Source organism: Astatotilapia calliptera, chromosome 22 (genome assembly GCF_964374335.1).
Source record: "Astatotilapia calliptera chromosome 22, fAstCal68.1, whole genome shotgun sequence".
NCBI lineage: Eukaryota > Metazoa > Chordata > Actinopteri > Cichliformes > Cichlidae > Astatotilapia > Astatotilapia calliptera.
In genome coordinates this window covers 17,290,169-17,313,443 of record NC_137442.1, presented here as the reverse complement: position 1 = coordinate 17,313,443, position 23,275 = coordinate 17,290,169, and the positions used below count along the sequence as shown (strand labels likewise).

The 23,275-nt window shown below is 42.6% G+C and overlaps 1 protein-coding gene across 5 annotated transcripts in view; it reads right to left on the bottom strand.

Moving 5' to 3' along the window:
* The window catches only part of pag1 (phosphoprotein membrane anchor with glycosphingolipid microdomains 1), a 59,796-nt gene that overhangs the window by 4,690 nt on the left and 31,831 nt on the right, over positions 1 to 23,275 (bottom strand). For 3 of the 5 annotated variants that reach the window (XM_026155477.2, XM_026155475.2, XM_080296587.1), the window contains 6 exons: positions 15,984 to 16,019; positions 13,053 to 13,284; positions 10,989 to 11,046; positions 6,202 to 6,295; positions 5,800 to 5,969; positions 5,094 to 5,528 (listed from right to left, as the gene is read on the bottom strand). In XM_026155477.2, the coding sequence (XP_026011262.1) occupies positions 5,094 to 5,528; positions 5,800 to 5,969; positions 6,202 to 6,295; positions 10,989 to 11,046; positions 13,053 to 13,240 (945 nt within the window). In that variant the 5' untranslated portion in view covers positions 13,241 to 13,284; positions 15,984 to 16,019. Of the gene's footprint in view, positions 1 to 5,093; positions 5,529 to 5,799; positions 5,970 to 6,201; positions 6,296 to 10,988; positions 11,047 to 13,052; positions 13,285 to 15,983; positions 16,020 to 22,083; positions 22,107 to 23,275 lie in introns of those variants that run through there. The other 2 variants (XM_080296588.1, XM_026155479.2) reach the window with 2 other exon arrangements.

Below are 23,275 nucleotides of genomic sequence, written 5' to 3'. Positions count from 1 at the left end.
TAAAAATGTGCAAGTGTGTGTGTGTGTGTGGGTGTATGGTTTCCAGAGCTGTGTGAAGATACATTTGGAATTTGCAAGATTAAGATTTTATCACAGATATGGGGGTTAGACGAGGCCATGCCTGCTGTCCAAACGAGCAGCAGTGATGAACTAATTGGCTACAAAAACACCAGAGACAAAGGAACAAAGACGTGTGAATAAAGTAAAAAGATACATCAACACAGAAAAGAGGGACCCAAACCTAAAGTTCAGAAAAATACAGAATAGTTCCGGTTTATAACAACATGGGTCTTCTTGTTGCTTAGTGCTGTTATTTGTATCAGTTGCAACAACTTACAACATTACTAAGAGGAAAGCAGCAGTTAGACAAACGAGCAACCAGACAGATTATCATAAAGAGCGTATTTAAAGCAAGGACAGTAAAAACATAAATAAATGGATTTACCTTCCGAGTTGGAAAAGCAAAGCCAATGTGGAGGTGCCTCAAACCTGCATTCTATCTGATGGCCACCAGATGGCGACAGCTGTGGTTGCAGAAAGACTTTTACTCCTATAAAAGGCTAATCCGCTTTCCCTTCGAATTTCCTTTCATCCACTCATTTTCGATGATATTAAATAAAAATTTTAGTCTATTTTGAAAGTTTTGGTCTTGGTTTGTATTTTAAACGGAGGATAATCTGAAGTATGATATTGCACGCTCATTGGCTAATAAGTTATCTGTCACAAGTTGCAGTCAGATGTCTTTTTACAACCAAGATGGCGATGGCAGAAACACTCATCTCCGGGTACTGCACCTCCCTCCCACATTTTAAAGACATGTGTAGGGTTAGTTTAACTGGTTACTGTAATGTTTACCGCTGTAACCACTTTAATCTAGTTGGCTAACCGACAAATATTCACTAAATAGAAACACAAAGCATAACAGAGCATCAGTGTATTTAATTAGAAAGTAAAGCAAGTTATTGACCTGACGCTAACTTATCTTAAGAGGAACAAGAACACCTGTGCTAAAATGCAATGGACCAACAACACCACAAACTCGTATATCTTTTTACACTGCCCCCTGGTGACAGCACACTGGCACAACACTGTAAACAAATGTATGTAAAAAGTGCTGTAACATTAGAAGTATAATTTAAAAGTACTTTAAGTTAAGAGATGATCTCTGTGGCAGGCTGATAATGTGATTCTTTGTCTGATGCAATTCTTTGAGCTGAGAGTGTGTTGGTTCTCTGATGGATCTCAGCATGCTGTAAGCAGCAGCAGCAGCAGCAGCTCTGCCCTGCCTTGTTCAGTCCACGATAATGAACTGCTATGCTTCTCTTTTTACCTTTTCTTTTACTCTTCCTCCATCTCTTCTTCTACACATCTCCACATCTCACCCTCTGTAGCAGTTTTCTTCTCCCTCATCCTTTTTTTCTCGCCGCCTCCTTGTCGATGACTTCGTTTGTATGCTCCTGGCTTTCTTTCTTTCTTTTTTTTCCCTCCTTGTCTCTCACTCCTCTCTTTCCTCCTCACCCGTCATGCCTGCCAGTCCTTTCCGAGTTTTTTCAACTCTCCCATCATCTCTCTGTCACTATCTCCATTTCATCTATTACTCTCTCCTGCTCTTCTCACTTCGGCTCCCATTTTCATTTTTTTCTCTCCTCCCTTCACTCCCACACCGTGTTTTTTTGTGGTTTTTTTCCCTTCTCACCATCAAATTTCTTTCTTCGGTCTGCCAGTCTCCATAAAGCAGCACGAGATGTCAGCTTAGCGGATAATAATTGTAGCGGAGAGACACATCTCTCTTTTTCTTTCTTCTCCATGGTCTTTATCTCAAGCCAGGCATGATGTTGAGAAGATGACCGACATCAGCTATATATTGGTATAAATTGTGTTATTAAGATGGGGAGAATGAAAGAGTGAATCCCTATCATTACCGTAGGATGATAAGTTTCAGCCTTTTTATGCGTGTGGGTTTGTCAAATGGAAATCTTATATTAAGACTAAACTGACTCAACTTTTTCCAACAACGTTCCGTTTTTCCTCGTGGAATAATGCCACAATTAAAGCCCATTTGTTCAAGAGAAGCTTTGCTGTGTTTGTGGTTGTTGTGCTTCGAGAAAAAACCTCGGCATCCCCTTCAGTAGCAGTGCAACATTTTTTGGGTGGTGCATCAAGTGCCATGATGCTACCCACTTCTACTGCTCTTACCCATTTATGTGATATCTGCTAATTTAACAAAAGTTTAAGAGCAGTTTGCAGTTTAAGAGCTCCAGGGTCACAGCGTAACTGAAAATTACAACTCTACTTATTATTCTTGTTGTTAAAAATGTAAAAATTCATTTCGTTTCTCCCCTTTTTTCCCTGCACAGCTCCATTAAAAGCTTTTCATTTCTCTGTTCCATCAAATTAACAATGTTCATTATGCAGATTCTAGCTGATTAAATCTACATGCAGGAGACGCATAACACACGCTGGGCACCGCACTCAGTGGAAGCTGAGAAGCGGCGAACACGTCTTTCTCGACCGCACGACTGAATCAAACAAAAGAAAGTAAAATGCAATGTTATATTTTTAGGGTGACATCATCGTATCAAAGATTTATTTGGGTGTTGTAAAATATTTGTAAAGATTTTATGACATCCAGTGCTTAACAAATTTATTAGACCACCACTCAATATATAAGGTTCGAGCCACACTTGATGAAAATTAACATTATTGGTAATTACCAAATTGTTTTCTTAATTTAATCAAAATGGACTTGATTTGATTTTCTGATTAAAATATAATTGTTTTTAGCTGAGAATTTTCAAATTGACCACTTTACAAAAAAACGTAATTTTCAGTGTTATTTTAGCATTATATTTTATATTTTAACATTATGTTTTTAATGCGACAATATAATTATTGTTATCCATGAATTTTCAAATGTGCTGTTTTACAAAAAAGTAAAAAATGTTAAAGTACATTATTATTTTTTTCTACTTACATCCCTGAACAGAAAAAATAGTTTTATGTCTACAAAAAAAACACATTTAAACAATTTTTTGACTGATTTGTAAAATTGAAAGGTGATCTAATAAGTTTGTTAAGCGCTCTAAACGACAAACGTTTTTTTACTATAATGTCTAGAACTGCATTGCATTGCTGTATTTTTCTTTTTTGTTTCATTCTACATAATCTTAGCAACAATAGCTGCTTCATTCCTCCCCTCCATGTAACCTGTCCTCCCTGGCCTTTAAACACCCTCATGCTCTCTCTGAATGCATTATAGCGAATACGAATGAAATACTATCACTATCACTTTCTTTTCAAAGCAGTGTTTTGTCAAGATGGTCGAGAATGGATTCATAGTTTTTACCGATCTGAGTATTTTATGCCAAGGGAAATTGAAAAATGACTTTCCCTGTCATATAGTTTCATCATCTGACTAATGCTCATTTTCCCCGTCGTCACAGGTTACTTTTCTTCTTTCCTGCCACGCTTCCTCTCGCTCACGATGACACATTGAATGAAAGTTGACTCTAATAAAACTGCTCGCTCTTTAATCAGACGCCGCCTGTAATAAGCAACTGCGGTTATACAGTACAAATATTCAATCACTGGAACGCTCCTACATGCAGCACAGCATAAATGAGACCTTACTTACAATTCACGTGGGGCTTTCTCACAAACATAAGCTAATAAGCACACCCACGAGCACCATCTTTGGTTGCTGGTTGATTCAGAGTGTGTGGAATCATCTAGCGTCCCCTTAGTTATAGTTAATGGATTGGAAAATGGAATTTATCCAAATTTCATCAAAAATGTTTGTTTTCAGTTCTTGTTTTAAAGTTGTTGTTTTTTTTAGTAGAAATAAAACCAAATTATGATCCATTCACAAAAACACATAACGTTACCTTTTCACATCTGTATGTAAGTATACGGAGAGAAATTTGCCTCAAAAGTGTTGAAAATGTGAACGATGTCATATCAAGTATAAACTAAGATTTCCAACCGCGTTCGGTGATTTGTGCGTAACTCACACGAGCATGCTTCATTCCATGCACAAAAACGATGCAATTATTTTACACATGCACACATCCAAACCTGAATAAATACGAATCATTTATGCACAATTTATTAAGTTCTCCTCATCAATCTAATAATTTTACCTTTCAAAAACCTTTCTGTGCGTACAAATGTCGAAAACTACACATATTGATGCCCACGTAGGGTTTTGAGACAAATTCAACACTGCCAGCTTCACAAATGTAAGATGCATTTAAGTCCCATAAATACTTTGAAATCTGTTACAGTATTCATTACTGCTGTCACTGCAACGTTTATAGAATATTTATGAGCCTTTAGTACACAAGATCAGAAAGACCTCTCATTTATCTGAAATATAAATGAGAGGTCCCCCCCCTGAACATTTATGCAGTAGATCAGCTGTGTCTGTTTGTTGGCTGAGGGAGCCACACCTGATGTGCGGATCAAGTCCATCCCAGCTTCGGCTCAGCACTGTGCACGATGCAGACGGCAACAGATTTGTAACAGACGGCAAAAGATTTGCAATGTATCACAGTTAATTGCTGCATTACTGCAAACAGATTAATGTAACTGCCAACTTGACCTCACTCACTCAAAAACTGACCGCAGACTGACTCCGTCTTATTGCTGTTTCTCCCATTTTATTGCCGTCTTGATGCACCAAAGACGGTTTGAGGACGCCAATTCACTCTAGTAGTAGTAGTAGTTTCAGACCACGACCCCGTTTCAGTGTTATTCTACTTCAAAGGCATAAAGATCATGAGCTGATTGCACATGTTCACAGCAATGTTGGTGGCGCTGTGGTCTCTAACCAGTGTTTCCGCCAGTGTGACTGTAGACTTGGTTTGCGTTCGTTTTTACATTGAAACAGGTGTTTGATGGCATCGTGAAATCTGGAGCATGCCTTAGTGAAGTCATCAAACTGACATAATGCTTTCTCTAACCTCAAAAATGCCAATTTTTGGTCCTCACAAAGATGTTTAAACAAGTAGACACACACACACACACAGTACCCTATAGTCACTCAAAAAAAATCTCCCAAAAAGTCCTAGAGACACACACTCAAACAAGCTTACCTCTCCATTGTGCAGCCCAGCCTCCGCGAGCCCGTTCATCATCAGCGCTGGCTGGTTGTCATTTTCATCCAGAACCTTCTCCGGTACCGGTGGCGGTAAATCCTCCTCTGGCTCCTCCTGAGGCTTTTGTTGAGGAACGGCAGCATTACCAGAGCGCCTTTTGGCCTCCATGTCTGCGCTGTGACGGCTCTTCTTATTCAGGTTGACAGAGGCGTACTCCGCCCCGGCGAAGATGGGCCCCCGCTCAGGTGTGCTTGGGCTGATGTGGCCGTTAAGAAGAGCGGGAGGATGAGGCGGAGGTTCGTCTGGACTCGGCTGGATGGTACCGTTTGGGAGGCCAGCCTCTGCAGGACCGTCTTTGAGCTCCTTGACCGTCTCGTACAGGGATTCATCGGCACTGACGTCACGTGAGGCCACGGCCATCTCCTTCACCACCTTAACATCAGAAACACACACTGGTCTTACGTGCATTCAAAAACAAGAAATAACTTTTTGATGTTTCTGCCTCCTGGCTCGAAAATCACTCAATTCACCAGCCACTTGTGAAAAGATCCCTAGGCGTAATCAATCAATCAGTCATTTACTCAGTCAAGCAGCATTCAACATTACAAGCTTTAATCTCCTCCAGTGAGCATGTCCGAACTTACTATGAGTAAAGAAAAAAACCCATCATTCTGCTGTTTAAAGGTGACTTTTAAACACTGACCTCATAAGTGCTGTCTCCTGAGGGTGGGGGTCCGTTCCCGATAAGGGCGTTGTTGGGAGGGATGCTGGGAAGCTGGCGGGCCTGAGGGCACTTGGAGGACCTGAGCTCTGATTGGCTGGAGAGCATCTCCTCTGACAACTGGGGACTGGTGTCCTGTGTGTCCGTGAGAACTGGAGGGAAGAAGAAAAGAGTCAGGGCGAGGAGGAAACAGCATCTTTTTACGACTGCATTTAACATTGACTATAACACGAACCAAAGCTGACCAGCAAACACGCTTCATAACAGCCATCACGTGTCAGGAAAAAACACACTGCATGGATGTTGTATCACGCGGTCTAAATATTAACTACGCAGACAACAATGGCAGGACATGACGAGCTGATAGGAACTCTATCGGCTTACTTGTACCGCTGGTGAGAGGCCCATTGTGAGAGGTGCTGACCGCCGCGTCAGTCGCTGGACTGTCTGCTGATTGGCTGATGTCTCTCTCTGAAACCTGCACAACAAAGGATAAGCTCTTTGTCACTGCTGCACCACAGCTCGCAGGCTTGGAGGCTTCAAGCAAATAAAACCTCAGTCTCAGATTCTTTAAATGACAAAAACCTACAGAAATGAATTTGTACGTCTTCCTTATGTTGCACGGGATGGACATCCGTCACACCTCCGTGCAATCGAAAAGCCATATGTGCGGTGCATTACCTTCAGGATCCTTGAAGCCCAAATTTAAATTTTCATGCTTTCCTGACTCTTTATCTCGCTTCGTCTAAGCTTTTCCAAACAGATTATTTATTACTTTAAGGTAATTATAAAACCGTTATGCATTCCTAATTAAGTGTAGCTTATTTTTACCTACCAAGAAAAGACATCTAAAGACAGCTAACAGCTTCTGCGAGTATGAGTAACAGGCAGCTCTTGTTTTATGCAGCTGATTTCATATTAATTCATTTATAAGAGGCACTAAAATTGAATCAAGCATAAGCAACACATCAAGCCGAACAGGGTAAAAGGACGGCGTCTGTAGTGTCACATTAATAATTATAATAACAATAGGAAGACGCTACCTTAAGGATACCCACAGGGTAATTTGTCTCCCTGCTTGTCTCAATAGGAGGCTAAAGAACAACAGCTGTGAAGCTGGCAGGGACTCAGTTGTGTTGCAGTCGGGTTTAAACCATGCTCTGACAGTTTCTGTGCTTGCAACATCATATAAGCATGGAAAAAAATCTGCATCTCTAACTCAACTAGCACAGTACAAAAAAAGCAGAAGAAGAAGAAGAAGAAGAAGAAGAAGGGTTTAAAAAAAGCTCAAGTTTCCTGTTTTATCAGCCTAAGCTGAGCAGAATCAACTCTGAGAGTGAGCAAACACTCAGATCAACAGTGAGAAGAAACTAGTAATTAACAGAGGACGATTTATCAACATGCACTTCATGCATAAACTGTAATGCTTTAGTTTCCACGACGATTGCTCAGTCAGTCACTAATGAGAGAGCAGAGAAAGTCAAAACCTTTCAAAGAGTGCACGCCAAGACTGCTCTTTGTCTGGGGTTTGCGGTTTTTCCTTGTGTGAGCAGAGGGACATGCATCAGAAGCTCCATAACTCCACCTAGTGGTCACGCACTCTCATAGCTGTCGGTGCCAATGACGTAATCTTTAGCTGTTTTATGAAACCACTAATTTTATGCTGTCGTTTCGTGATTTAGGCACACGTTACATCCATCTTTCTTTTTATAGTCCATTAATCTTGTGTCATCCGTCCCAATGAGAATATCTTGTGTACACCACAGATGCAATAACTCACAACTTCACCACCACTCAGGAATCACAGAGGAGTGTAACGCTGTTTTGTGACTCGGACATGTCATCTTTGTTCTTATTAACCCCAGGCAGTGACAAAAGAAGCGTAAAATAAAGCATAAAGTTATAATACTCTCCAAAAATGAAAGCTAAACAAGAACCAGCGTCACTCTGATCCAAGCCGTCAAGGACGATAATCACTGTAATTCTCTTTTTTTGCAAATTCTGTTACAATCCCATGACAATGTCTCATTAATTGCTCTCCCCAGACATTCACATTCTTTTACAGTTTCAACACAGCTAACATTAACATCTCCTTGCTGGTGTGTCAAATTATTTTTTTGTAGGTCACTAACTGTAAAAAATCTGAGTGACACAAAGTATTGACAGCACAGATTCAACAAGGTGCTGGAAACATTCCTCAGAGGTTTTGGTTGGACTTGTTTGCTGTACATCTGTGACGTGAATCTCCCGTTGCACTGGTTCCGGCGTCAAGAAACCAGTTTGAGATGATGTGAGATTTGTGACATGCTGTTATCCTGCTGGAAGCAGCCAACAGAAGCTAACTGTGGTCATAAAGAGATGGACAAGGTCAGCAACGACACTCAGGTAGGCTGCGGTGTTTAATCAATCCTCAGCCGGTACTACGATGTGTCCCAGGAAAATATTACACCACATTGCATCATTGTATCACCAGCCTGAAATGTTGAAACAAGGCAGGAGGAATCTAGAACATTGCTTTCACCTTATTCTGACCCTACCATCCGAGTATCACATCAGCTACAGAGTCTTATAAAACCAGGTAATGTTTTTCCAATCTTCTACTCTCCAATTTGGGTGAGCCTCGTTTTCCTTTTGTCAGCTGAGTAACGTACACTCAGCATGGTGTGTTGTGTGTTTAGAGATGGTTTTCAGCATCCCTTTGTTGTAAGATATGAAGCGGCCATTCTCCTCTGACCTCGGGCATCGACCCAGAGGACTCACTCTCATCACCATCTTCTGTAAACTCTAGAGATGGTTGTGTGGGAAAATCCCCGCTGATCGGCAGTTTCAGAAATACTCAGACCAGCACGTCTGAAACCGACAATCATGCCAAAGTCACTGAACTCTTTCTTCCTCATTCTGATGCTCAGTTTGAACTTCAGCAGGTCGTCTCGGCTTGCTGCCTTGCTGTAATGTGACTGCCTGATTAGATATTTGCATTAATCAGCAACTGAACAGATTGAACCTGTTGATGTGTTTGTCCTACACTGTGTCGCAGACACTCTTTGCATTTGTGATCAAACTGATTGAGCAACTGCTAAACAATCACAGAGGCTGGTCTTTAATCCTCTTAGAACAAAACGGATCACTTTGCCCTGCTTCTGATGGACCTCCACGGGGTGCTTCCTGTATCTAAACTGACTTAAATACTAATTTTGGTTAATCTGCACCCTGTGAGTTTAAAACACTTGAACTCTCTAACGATGGGGAGAAACAGGAGGGACAGCGTTCACTGATGCTGGCTGCAGGAGAGACAGACAGATTGCAGCTCAGCGAGGAAGAGTTAATCTACTCAACCACGAAGACAAAAACCCCCATTTAACCTGTCAGGCTACGACACGGTCCGTCGTACAAATGGGTCCCTCTTGAAACAATTTGATCACCTGGCAATTGGGCTAATGCTTAAAGGTTGCAGTGAAGATATCAATCAAATGCAAAAAGGCTCTGAAGAACACACACACACACACACACACACACACACACACACACACACAAACGCATATAAACACACAAACCCCCAGAGGGGAAGTCAGAATAAGAAAGTAAGTGGATGTCACTTAACCTGTGAAAGCTCGACATTTGTCACACTTAAGTGGTGCTTGGTTACTGAAGCATCAATATTATAGTAGTTTGTAATGACTACCTCTGCCCATTACACAGTCTTCAAAAGGACATAGCGGACGTTCGCCACGCATCATTATGAGCGTCGCATAGCATGGGGTAAAAGGTCAACTCTACAAATAATAATAATCTTTTGTTTTTCTTAATAGTATCCCTCTTATTTCTGTTTTAAGGCAGCACGACATTAAAATAAGTGACATGTGACGAGCAGGCAGTGGAGTTTCCCACGTGTTTTCTTAGCGGGAGAAACCACTTCCCTGTTGGCAGCCGTGAGCCGTTCAGAAACAAGCTCTCGCTAACAACTGGAGGCTGTCAATCAGCCGTACGCAGGGAGGCTTTGTTCTCTGTATGTTTCTGTGTCAGCGTGATCGACGTGGGTTACGACGCAAAGAGTCGGAGGGTGTGTTCTAGTGTCACAGGACGTCACGTAAGGGCGGAGATGTGTGTCAGTGTGCACGCGTGTTACTGAGGAGGCACGCAGCTAAACTCTATCCACAGCTCCACTTGCCGATCGCTCCAGCGCCTGACTAAAGATACACACTCTCCCACACTTGGACTAATGAGAAGAGTATGCGTGGGTGCTTTTGTTTAAGGCTCTGAGTCGATATTTTGACAGAGTTTAAACCAAATGGCTGATCTTTGACTGCAAGAGCTGACGGTTTCTTAAACTTCCTGAAATCTGACCTGATGTATCTTTTAAAAAAACAATTATGTTTAGAGAAAATATTTTTTATGCAAAAAAAAAGTGCCTTTCAGTGTATGAGTGTAATCACACTATGATTAAGCCTGAAAACATTCAGCTGTTCGCTCTACTTGTTCTTCTTTCAGCTGCTCCCGTTAGGGGTCGCCACAGCGCATCGGCACCCTATCCCCAGTTTCCTCCCCTGTCACACCAGCCCTCTGCATGTCCTTCACTACATTCATGAATCTCCTCTGCGGTCTTGTTTTCCTCCTGCCTGTGAGCTCCATATTCAGCATCATCTCATCCAAATCATCTAAACTTTGTCTCCAAACCCTCATCTCTCTTCAACCTGCTCCCTACTCTTACAGACACCAATGCCGTCTGCGAACATCATAGAGACACGCCTGCCTGAATTCATTTAACAAAAACAAACTTTATCAACTTTTCATTCACTGTCATTAACCCCCTCCCCCAGGGGGTTGGTGTTAGCTGGTGCTGCAAAACAGCAAAGTGTGAAACCATTTTTGATTAGTTGTCTTTCAGAGGTAATACCCACAGACCTCAAATACCTGCCTTAGAGCTTCCTATGTTAAGGCTAAAATAATGGACCTTGCAGATTAAAAACCAAACCACAGACAGGTTTTGCAAATAAACTGTGCCTTGAAGTCCTGCATACACACCGCTTGACTTTTTAAAAATGTAACAGTGTTAGTATGCATCCTTGCTATTAAAAATAAACAAATAAAACATTATTATTTCATTCCTCTTCAGGACTGTAGCTTTGATATATTGAGAGAAAAGGCTGTGGAAACCTGAAGGAAAAACTCACTCCATTCACCAGGCTCTGATGATCTCCCGCTGGGTGTCCATTCACCGCTTTCTTCTGCCTGAAGAGAAGAAGAAAGGAGAGATGAGAAAACAGAGCAACACATCAAGTGTTAGAGCAGCCTGCACAGCTAAACACGGGGGCTCAGCTGTGCATGCAAAGAACTGTGAAAGCAAAGCGTGCCTCCAGATTAGGGACCAAAAACCTGTTTTATAATTGTACAACTCTTCCACATATTATGCTTTCAACCCAACCATCAAATAAATCCAAGAAAATTCTAATCTTGAATCTTCTGACAAATTAAAAAAAACACAGAAATCAAATATTAATTTGCAAATATGAGTTTTATTTATTACATTTGTTGCTTTATAGCTTTTTTAAATAGCACTCCTTTTTCTTCTGTTAGAGTAATCTAAAATTAAATCAAACATTCAAACAAAAACAACTGAACTGGGATCAGTAAAATGTAATAATAACCATCACTAATAAATATTACATTCCTTCAGACACGTCCGCTTTAACCTCCTAAAACCTGAACTCTTTCATGGAATGGCTTTATAAATTTCTCTTTGCTATTTGGGCTGATTGGGACCTGATGAATGTAAAAACAAAGAATTACCTGATTTTTTTGTTTCTGAGAAAAATAAGATCCACATAAGGGGACATCTGTTTTAAATTTCGATAAAACAGTGGCAGTATAATGTCCTCGTCAGTGGATATCAGGCCCTTGTAGAGCAAAATTTAGTATTTTGGTCTAGACAACCCAAAATGTGATGTCTATATATGTGGAGGCCAGGTCCTAGGAGGTTAAGGCAGACCTGCTGTGAGCAGGTAAACCCTGTGAGGCTCAGCCTTCAGCCTGCTCAGAAACACTCCATTTCAGACATTTTTGTTCTACTCTGGCTCTCTGTGATGTCACTGAGAACAGATAATCTAACTGTGGGCATCTAAAGATAGACAACTGTCTATCTTTAGCTCCACCTCGAAACTTCTGTTCTAATCAGATGAAGAAGTTGCTCTAAAGGAGGAGGAGCTATGTCGAGGGACAAATAAAGACTGCATGTATATGCATGTGCAACACTGCTTTCATGCTGCTGTGACACTTAGTTTTTCATTCACGGGTTAATCAAATTTGACTTTATGTCATAAAACAGGCTGCGGCGAGCTGATGCATATCTAACTGCATTATACTTGTTTCGAATGTTCTGCTCTCATCTACATGAGAAGAAAAGTGACATCTTCTTTATTTACCTCTGCAAATCTGAAAACTTCAAAACCGGCCACCTGCCAAACGTCTCCCTGCGGGACATTAACATTCAACTCAGCTCTCTGCAGGGCGAAGAAAAACTCATTTCTCTTAGCTCCTGGGGGCTACATATAAAAACAATTACAATCCCACACGTTGGAACCGCTGCGTAAGAGGTGGGCGTTTGTGTTGAATATACAGCCCGTCACGTCACGCCGCAAAGTAAATGCCTCATTAATCTCTTAGCCATTACTTCAGTGCAATCCCAATGAGACAAAACAAAGCTTTACGCACTATAGCGAAGTTCGCAGCGTAGACTCGTTAACATTAAATCTTCATTACGCGCTGGGTCGTTAAGTCGGTCAAATTAACTTTTAGTTTCAGTTGTGCTGCTTTATTTGGAGTCTGCTTGCATCAGCTCTTTACGGGGATTACACGAAAGGAAAGTTAAATGACAAGGAAACGTGTTTCTCTTTTATATATATAGATAGATGGGAGTGTGTACGGCTGCTTAGAGACAGCACATGCTTCCATTCATAATTATTAATTAAATAATTATGGCCTACTACCCTAGAGGGCATTTTTAGTGTTACTCAGCAGCACTGCTCTGTACTGCTGCTGTACCTATAATTACTGTAGCTAAGAACGGCCTCTCAGGTATTTGTGCACTGTCTGCATTTCCCAGCAGAGCAGATCTGCTTTGGATAGCTGACACAGCAGGAAGTGAAGCTTTTTTTGATATGTGAGCGTGCCCTAACAGCGATGACAATAACACCAGTACACGGCATATATGGGTGTGTTTGCTTGGTGATGGCGCTCACCCCTGGCAGCTAGCGCAGAGCAGCAGCAGCACCGACACCAGCAGCAAAGCGGTGAGGATGCTGAGGGTGACGATCAAGATCAGCTGCCCGCTCCCCAGCCACGACGCCACACCAGTAGAAGCTGCCGTCCCCGACCCGACGACGCCTGCCTCCGGCCCCCACCACACTCCACTCAGCACCGGAGCCATGGCACATCACACTGTGGGGGAAGAGGACATCGGACTGGTACCAGCTGGGGAAACACGAGAAAAACAAAACTTTTTTTGTAGATGTGAAATTACAATCACATTTAAACCGAAGCAAAACTATTTATTTTTTACAGTTTTACCAGGAATGACGTATATTGTAGATTTTTTTATGTTTTTAAATGTGAAAAAAAACTTGTGCAGCGTTTTTTTTTTAACTTTTCAGCAGATACTGAGAGATCGCCGTTGGCTGAGGAGGAGCAACGTTTACTGAAGGATACAGTCAGCCAAACCGTGCAAGCTGTGCTCTGTTTGTTAGGAAAACATACTGAGAGGAGAATTTGAATTCAGCAGCCACCTTAAAGCTCTATCATGGAAACCTAAAGGCGAATCGTGCTCGTCAGACAATCACTGTTTATAAACACCTTATGAATCTTTCAAACCCAGGTTGACTCGAATGCAGACAGAAACAGAAATAATGACTTTTTATTGTTTGCTATTATAAAGAAATCTGAAGTTTTCCAAAATATGACCTGCGGGCAAAAAACTGCTTCGCCAAGTGTCCACTGGGTGACTTCTTCTTCTTTTCTTTTCTTTTTTAAATAAAATAGAGTGAAAATGTGTAACTTTAGATTTGAAAAGCTAAAAAGGGACACTTTGCCACTGCTGGGTTGGAACCTCCTTTTTTTTCTTCAACAATGTGCCAGAAACACTTCTCAGTGTTTGGTCCATGTTAACATGATGGCATCACACAGCTGCACATTTGTATATCCATGATGGGAATCTCCCATTCCGCCACATCCCAAAGGTGCTCTATTAGACTGAGATCTGGTGCCTGTGGGAAGCCATATGAATACAGTGAACTCATTGTCATGTTCAGCAACAGTCACCATCTGAGGATTATTTCCTTGTTATTGCGTGATGTAATGGAAGGTGATTATGATACACACCCTAAAAATATTCAACATTGCTTATGCTTTTCGAAGAAATGACACACCTTAATAGAGGAAACCCTCCATATTTCCTGGCTATGCTGCCCAGCACGCTGTAGGAAATGTTTTCATCTCAAATCTCGTCTAAACTCCTTTAATATCAGCTCTAAAATGTAAAAATATGTTTGGCTTTCTTTGGTAGAAAAACTGAACCTCTACACTCGCTTTTGTTTTGTCACTTTGACTGCACAGGTCAGCTGTCCCAGTTCTTCATGTATAGATTCAACAAGATTTTGGTCCATGTTGACATGAGAGCTTCACACAGTTGCTACAGATTTGTCGGCTGCACATCCACGACGAGAATCTCCTGTTCTACCTGAACCCAAAGAGGCTCTATCGGACTGCAATCTGATTACTCTGGAGGCATTTCCTCCCGCAGATCTGCCATTAACTGGTTATTTTCTCTTTTTCAGACCATTCTCTATAAACCCTAGAGGTGGTTGATAGATCAGCAATTTATGAAACACTCAGACCAACAACCATGTCACAATCAGCGTCACTGACATTACTTTTTCCCCCATTCTGATGCTCAGTTTGAACTTCGGCCGGTCGTCTTGTTTACACATCTAAATGCACTGAGTTGCTGTCATGAGATTGGCACATTGGTACATTGAAATGCACATGTAAACTACTGGACTATTTTCTTAATTATCTGTGAGAGTGACTTTAAATAAGCTACTACACCAACGCCTAGTGGAACAGAGGACACCAGGTGCATTAGCTGTTTTGTGTCTTGGACACCTGTGAAGCTCCAACTACAGAGACGCATACTACAATAAATGAATTGCTGTTTTTGGCTAATTCATTTAGATTCTTTAACATTCCTTATAAATATTTGAACTGCACACACTGACTAGACATGACCAGCAGGTGGCAGAAGCGAGCAGTGTGAGACCGCAGTGCAGACAGCGATCTGCCTCAGTCTGCTGCAGTGGCCCTCACAACAGTGCCTCCAACAACTGGTGTCTGGGCTCTGCGCACAGCATCAGAAACCTCATCACGTCTCCGTCTAACAGCTAAAGTTGGGTTTAGCTGAACTGATGGAACCCCTGATTTTATCACGGATGATTTATGGGGGCTGTGTGGAGCTGCGGGTGAGTCACAAAAGGGTGGGGAGGGATTGTGAGCCTAAAATAATAAAAATAAATAAATGTGGAGAGGGTGGTTTGTATCCCACTGTGTGTGTGCAGGGAGGGGATGTCGTGCACTCCCGTGACTAAGATAGAGAAATAGTTCAGGGCAGACAGTGTGGAGAAGGAGTGAAACCGCACAATGAAAAATGGGAGCGAAAATAAACCGCACACACTCTTTCTCCTTTCAGTCACAGCACAACAGAGAGCTACAGCAGACCTGGTGGCAAGTGGCAGTGACAAAAACATGACAACCTATCTTCCCTCGTCTTTTTTCTTGGAGAGTGCAGGAGCCAAACTCCTGTCTGGAGTGTATGTGTGTGCGAAGAATGTGTGTACTCTGTGCCGGCGGTGAAAAACTCCATTGTGTCTCTCTGCTCGCCTATGCTAATGTGACTGGGGAGTGTGGGAGCTGATGTAGCACTCGTCGTATTCGAGCAGCATGGAAGTTTTGTTTGCAAATCAGATGGAGCTGCAGAGCGCAGTTTTAATTTCGCCTTCGTCTTCTTCAAGAAGACGCTGAGGAATTCCCGCCTTTGTCAGAAAGCCGATTGTGTTTATCCCTGTACAAAAACACACAGGTGCGCCTGGTACGAGACACCAACAGACTTAACAAAGCCTTACCTTGACACCTTGGATGATTAGTCAGGTCGGCCTTGCCTGGAAGAGAGCAGATAACAAAAAAGGGGGGGGTTAGATGAGTTAATGTTATCATTGGAGGGTGGTGTTGTCCTGCGAGTGTGTGTGCGTGCACAGATGTAGGCTGGGCAGGCATGTGAGTGGGAGAGCAGCGAGGCTATTGAGTGTTTGTTTTTTAATGCCCATAGCAAATACATATTGGACAACAGGCTGCTTGCAACCTCTCATGCACAAACACACACTAGCTGTATGCAGTACACACAATAAGCACTGCATCTTTCACACATGCGATGTATTGATCAGTCAGCCCATGTAACCGAGAAGATAATAACCAGGTGACATCATCACTCAACTGTGTCCCATAACATGTAACGTGCGCAGTATGCACTGCAGTATTTTACATTGTACACGTACAGGGTGCAGGTTCAGTTATACACTCTGATTTTGCTTGAAATGACTTAAAAATAGTCCGAATGCTTTGGGGTCCCCTGGGACAGTTACCTCACAGACGCCGTATCTGACCTCGCCTGAGAGGCTCGTGTCCAGGTGTCACTATCTGCCGCTGCGTGCCAGCTCGCCCGTGGCTCGCGCTGGCACTTAAACCAGAATAATTACCGGCTGCCACGGCGCTGTGTCGCCATGGCAACATTTCCTTCTACCCATCGCCGCTATTTATGGTGGTTGAGTGGAAAAAAAGGGAGGAATAAATAAATAAATCTCCGCAGGGATGTTTTGTGAAAGAAACTCGTAGGAGATCACGAGTCTGTAACTGGTGGTTTTGGCGTGTTCAGCACGGTAGGGTATCCTGCTCGACTCAATTTAGCTTCTGTGGATCAAAACTAATCCTGGAACCACTAAGCCAAACTTATGAAATGTCCTTCAGTACTTCAGTGTGTCATGGCAGATTTCAGGCGGTGTTTTCTTGAAAAAGTCAGCAACAGGTTGTAAGGATAGTTTGAGGTTTGAGGAATGAAAGACAGTTCAGACCTCTGTTTTTGGATGCGTGAGTGGTGTGTCAGGAGTGTTAACCAGCCTCTAGACACATGTAAGCAAACCCCACTTTAACACTTAACTTTGGATTTCTCAGATAAGATTTTTCAGTATGACAGGAGCATAAAATTAAAAATACGAAAAGCAAAACACAATAACACAATAGTTTGAAAAGTTCTGAATGTATCCTAGTAAAACGTTACAGGGGTGTAGCCTGAGGTCATCTTTAACTGTCATTTAAATTTGGCTTACATACACCAAGGTCTTCAAGGTCACGAGTGATTTCACTCAGAAACCAAAGGACGCTGCACACATGCGTAACTGCACCTTGTCAATAACAAAGCAGTGAAAGGACAAAGTGTACTCTGTCTATTTTACTCTATATTGGCCCATAAATGACAAAATAAACATCATACTGAATGAAATGAATCTTAAAACCAGTAAATGAGACCATGACCTCACCATGAGCCTGTCTACTGAGGTCATAGATCGAGTGATGAGTAGGAGCATTTTCTCATAGACTTCTATACAATCGACACTTTTCCCCAACCAGAGCAGTCACCCCCTGCTGGCCATTAGAAAGACTGCAGATAGCAAGCTTACAACATAAATATAAAACGCCTTTAAGGCACTCCTTCACTCACTTATACAGTCTTAATATTTAGACTTAGAGTAAATTCCTGGCACATGAGGCCATTCCCATACTTTCCACTATTCCAAGGCACCAAACTCTCTCTGCAAAAGTCTTACATTTATCATCTTACTCCCAGAGCAAAAGAAGTTGGATACCACTTTGGGTACCCTGCTGTGTACAAAATATGCGTAGAATAAACCATCCGCTCTGTCATCAAAGCATACTTTTCTTTCCTTAATGCTTCATAAACACTACACATTAAAGCTCCGAGTATCTTTTTCACAGCGGAAAGCTCTCCACAGGCCACCGTTATGTGATACAAGACTTCAAGCCAACGACTACAACTGTGCTTTCTTTTGCTGTCACTCTTCTTTCTCCAAGTGCTCCCTGGCTTTGATGAAAGAAAGCAGAAGCCTTGGAACGGAGACAATCAGTGTGGATGTCTTCTGTTTACAGATAATAACTGACTGGAAAAGTCATTTTAGAAGGAATGTGTTTGGAAATTCGAAGGTAAAAGCCCAAATTTTACCCTCACCCAGCTGTCCACACACACTGAGACCTGACATAATCATAAGACAGACCACTGCAGGACTTTATATGCAAGACACCAGAGCCAAAAAGCCACGGCATCTAATCTGAGCTGTGCTGCTCTACAGGAAGAGCGTTTCCCTGACTCTGAGTGTGGGTGTGTGGGAGTTTTGTCTACTGGACAGGTCACTGGCAGGGAAATGCAGAGACGAAAAATTAGCATCCACAGGCGAAAGCGGCACTTCGGTTTCCATGTATACTCTCGCAGCACGTGTGACACCTCCCTCTGCAGGGTCCTCTGGGTGCACGCAGATGGGGAAGGTTTACAGCTGGATGTCTGCAGCGAAATGAGCCCAGGGAAAGCTTCTGAAAGGACAGCCAGAGGCATTTCCACAATAATAAATAATCGAGTTTTCGGGAGAGAAAGAGCCTCCACTTTCTTCAAGAAGTCGTGCTCGTGTGGAGCTCTGCAGGAAACCCAAGTAACCTTTCAAACATCATAAAAGGAGCTAGAGAGGGGTTTATTGCAAACAATGAGGACTTCTGCTTCTGAACATCATTCTCCACTGATGGGAGTGGGGGTCATTATGCAGAATCCATCTTTACAATAGGAGTATATAAAAAAGATGATAATTTTCGGTGACCTTTCTGACCAGTAGGATTACAACAATGCACTTTGGGGCAGGGGCTAAACATAATCCAAAGATATATATATATATATATTTTAACCACGAGAATACAGTTGGTGTGGGAATCACAGAGTAAAGCCCCATTCCTACAGGATTAGTATCCCCAGGGGACTTCATGTGATTTAGAAATTACCCCTAACGTCTGTGCTTCGTGCAGCACATTTGCACGGGAAAAAACAAAGGCTGCATTTTACTCAGATTTACTGACATCTGTGTTTGCTACCCACAGACTCTAATCTGATATGAACAGGCTGCCACATAATAGCTTTTAAACATGCTGAATGCTGCCTTGCACGTCCGCCTGCATAGTGCCACACGCCCTCCTCCTGCCATCCAAACTTTAATTTCATGGAGCAGTCACACCAGATTATGATCACCGGTAGCTTTCACAGCTAATAGACGTTGCTAGAGGTAAGTAACGCTATGCAAATACTGCAAAACATAATAATTAACATAAACATTTTTTTTAAACATCTGGCACATGGCAGTGATTTAAATCAAACTGTTTTAACTGTGCAGACGTGAACACGGTAGTCACATGGCTAGAACATGATCTGAACCTGATTTATGCTGCAAGTCTGAGCTAAACGTGGTATACAGACACACTCAAAAAAAGGGATTCTTCACCCAAAAGTAGCAGCTGGAGCTTTTCTATGTAAAGTTATGCAACTGTATGGTTTTCCTCCAGGTCCTACGTGTAATTAATGACTCTAAATTAGCTGTAGGTGTAAGGCACTTAAAATGTCATTAAGCAATAAACATAAATATTTCTCATTCCATTCCTGCTGTATAATACACTGTCTGTGCATTAATGTTAGTCCACTTCAGTAATCTGGGCATTTGATTTGCTCTGACTTGCTGTCCACGTTTTTTTCCCGTGTGAGTTTTGTCCTCGCTTACTTTCAGTTCATGCCATCCTCATTCACTTGATAAGCACTGATAAGAGGAGTCACAGAGACTCTGCTAAGTCGAATCCCTTTGGAGCGCCTTCATGATTTAATAAAAAACGTCGATACTTCGTGCCAGTGTATCGATTATTCAGCTCTAAGAGGATGTGATGCGACATTGCCATGCTTCTTTTGTCTCACCCCTGAAATACTGTGTTTACCAAATGTGCTCTAAAGCCATCTCGATAAAGTGGAAAGCAGCAATATGCTTGCAATGCCTCCCTTTGCTGGCATAATAGCATCAGAGTAATGTGGACATGGTTAAGGGAAACTGATGACCTCCTAGTCTTCCCAATCAGTGCAAATGACATTTGCATGCACGCACACACACATTAGTATACAGAAGCACACATAGGCAGCATTATCATGATAAACACAGAGATGCATGCAGACACTCCTGCAGGCTGTGTCAAAGCAGAAAAAAAAATGCTCCATGAAATCCAAACACACTACTGAGCATCTTGTGACTTGACCGGAGGGCCATTTGCTCGGTGGAGGGGGTGAGATAGATGGGGGAGGGGAGGAGAAGGATGGGGGACTGATGTCAAGGGTTAAGAATTGAAGATGAAAAAGGGAAAAAGAAGCAAAACAAGTGTACGGTGTAGAAAAAAGAAAAAGATGTAGAAAAACCACAGCTACTAGAAGAAATAAAGAAGGGGGAGGAGTAAAATAAAAGCCGAGACAAAAATACATGGCGAGAAAAAGCAGAAAGACCGCATAGGCAAGCAGTAGTTCACTGTGACACACACACACACCCATCCCCAGAGAGGGTAGATGAAATACAACTCCCCGACAGGATGCAGTGCAACAAGGGACCCTGCCCCTGACTGAGACAATGCAATTAAATGCACGCACACATGCATAGAAACGCCTGCAGGTGCTGCAGGATCTGCTTACTCAAATCCATCACTGCAACTGAAGAAACCGTCAAGTTTCAGTTCAGGAAAGTGAGTGTGTGTGTGTGTGTGTGTGTGTGTGTGTGTGTGTGTGTGTGTGTGTGTGTGTGTGTGTGCGTGCGTGCAATCCAGGCCTTGCACAGTCTAACTCACTGATCGCTGCATACGCCCGCATGAGCCAAAGCAATGGTGCGTCCCCATGAAAACAGGTGCTTGCGATCAAGAGACATAAGAGTGTTGCCATGGCAACACCAGCCATCCTAAGGGTTAATGGTTTTAGTCTGAGAAATTGATCTATCCTCCCTAAATGGGGAAATTGAAACTGCATAATTTAGCAAGGCTGCCTCATTTTCTCTCTCTCATATTACAAATTTGCGTGCGTGCGTGTGTATTTGTTATAGATTCACCCACAAGATGACGACCCTCCTTCTTACAAGCTGCAGTAACTATATCTGCTGGCGGTAGCATTCACAATCATTTCCCACCGGGGACATGTAAGTGAAATATGAAGCATGTAAACGTTTTGTAATGATCCAAAGAGATTAAAGGAAATGCACAAAGGTGCAAAACCAACCAATCTTACATCGTCTAAGTCCACAGGGTTACATTTACACATGTATCTTCTTTTTTAACTTTCTTATACAGAATCTTAAGAAAAAAGGGGGCTAATTTTAACAGTTCACTGCCAACTCCCTTCTTCCTGAATCCCAAACAGCTGCAGGGCTACAGAAACAGCAACATGTGTCTTAAGCTTTCACCAGAAATGACACATCTTCTCTCTCCCAAAGCTTTTCCCTGACCTGTCCTGACCTCGCGGAGCCACTGCAGTACACAGAGGCTCTGGGCATATGTGCGAGGATTGTGTAAACATGCGTGCGCGTCTGTAAAATCTGCCTCCACTTAATGTCACACTACCCCATGGGAAAAGCCACATTTCCTGCCTTCCTGTGCTAGTTTTCCGTGGTGACCCCAAAGTCTTTTTAGAGGCCCAGGGAGATTTCTTTCAAACGCACTCGGAAATGCAGCTGAACCAGAAGCTGCCGGGCTCTAATTGGATGGGCAATAAGCATTGATTTGATTGCCTGGCTGGATAACCTCTGGCATTCTGGGAGCTAACAAAACATGTTTTCTTTGCGGCAAAGGGAAGATCTCAGGTTCACAAACTGTATCCTGAGCAAAATTCACACATTTTTGCCATCAGAGGTAGACTATCCTCCCCTTCTTCTTACTTTATCTGCTCCTTTATCTTCTTCTTCTCCTTTTCTTGCCAAAGCCCCAGGCAGCTGCTCTGCATGTAAATCATTAGGACTTGAGTCCGTGAGCGTTTGTTCAATTAACCTCAACAATGTTTGTCTGTGTGCAGCACGGAAAACACAAACTATTAAAAGAATATTCACTCACAAATACTGCAAGCATCTCGATTTCACTTCTGCTTCGTTTCCTCCCTTTCCTTCCCTTCTTTCCTCCTCATGGTGAACAGCTTTCTCGACCTCGCTCAGTTGCCTCCTCCTACTTGCGATTAATCTTTAGCTTTCCACTGTTTTTCTCTCACACACACACACTCCCTCCGCTGAAAAGCAGAAGTGTACTCTTGCTGTCAAAAACATCACCTATCTACAACATATACTGTAACTGTCTGCTGCCCTAAACTCCCCTCTGAATGTGACAAACGCGCGCTTGTGGTTTTTTTGCTTCTCTGCAGGAAAAAGCAAACTGAAATTTCAAGAAGCAAGCTACGATCTGCACCACAAGCCTCCACGCGCGCCTCGACAAAGCAACTTTTATTATCCCCGCTCGGGCATTAAAGACGTCTGCCGTTGTTTCAAATTGATTAGCTCGGTGTCGGCGGCGCTGCGCGCCTAATAATAAGATGCTGAAGCACAAAAACAACTTTAGTAATTGTGCAGCCGACCAGCTTACAGCAATTAAACAAACCAGCCGGGCGTGTCATCCAAATATGTAAATGGAGGCATGCTGCCTTTAATGAAAAGAAAAAAAGGAGATGGATTGTTTTAACGATTTCAGGGATTGTCACTCACATCGTAAGTGACCTTCTTGGCAAACACTGACGGTGGGCTGGAGGGGCAGAAGGAGGGTGGGGGGATTGAACTCTGGGAATTTGAGGAGGGACAGCCTGGATGTGGGCTGTAAAGTGTGCCTGTTTTTGTGTGTGCAAACATGTGCCGTGGCTTGTTTTGACTCCTGCTCCCGGCCCAGAAATTAGGAAATCAGATTTATTCAACTCCGAACGACCGCATGCATAAAATTTCTCCATCACTGTCATCCCCAGATGAAGATTATCACCGGGGGCGAGCGAGGAGTAGATATGACCGCATCATTATTCAGTGGCATTGGCCCTTTATGTGTTGAATAGCTGCCAAGATAAAGGGATTATCAGGGTGGATGGAATAGGATGAAGGGTGCTCTGTGTGTGTGTGTGTGTGCGTGCGTGTGTGTGTGTGTGTGTGTGTGTGTGTGTGTGTGTGTGTGGGGGAAATCCACTGAGGTAATTCATTCTAAAAGCTGCTAATGATATGCAACAGATGCCTGTTCTCGCTCCGGCGAACGTGCGCACACACAAACCCATGCACAT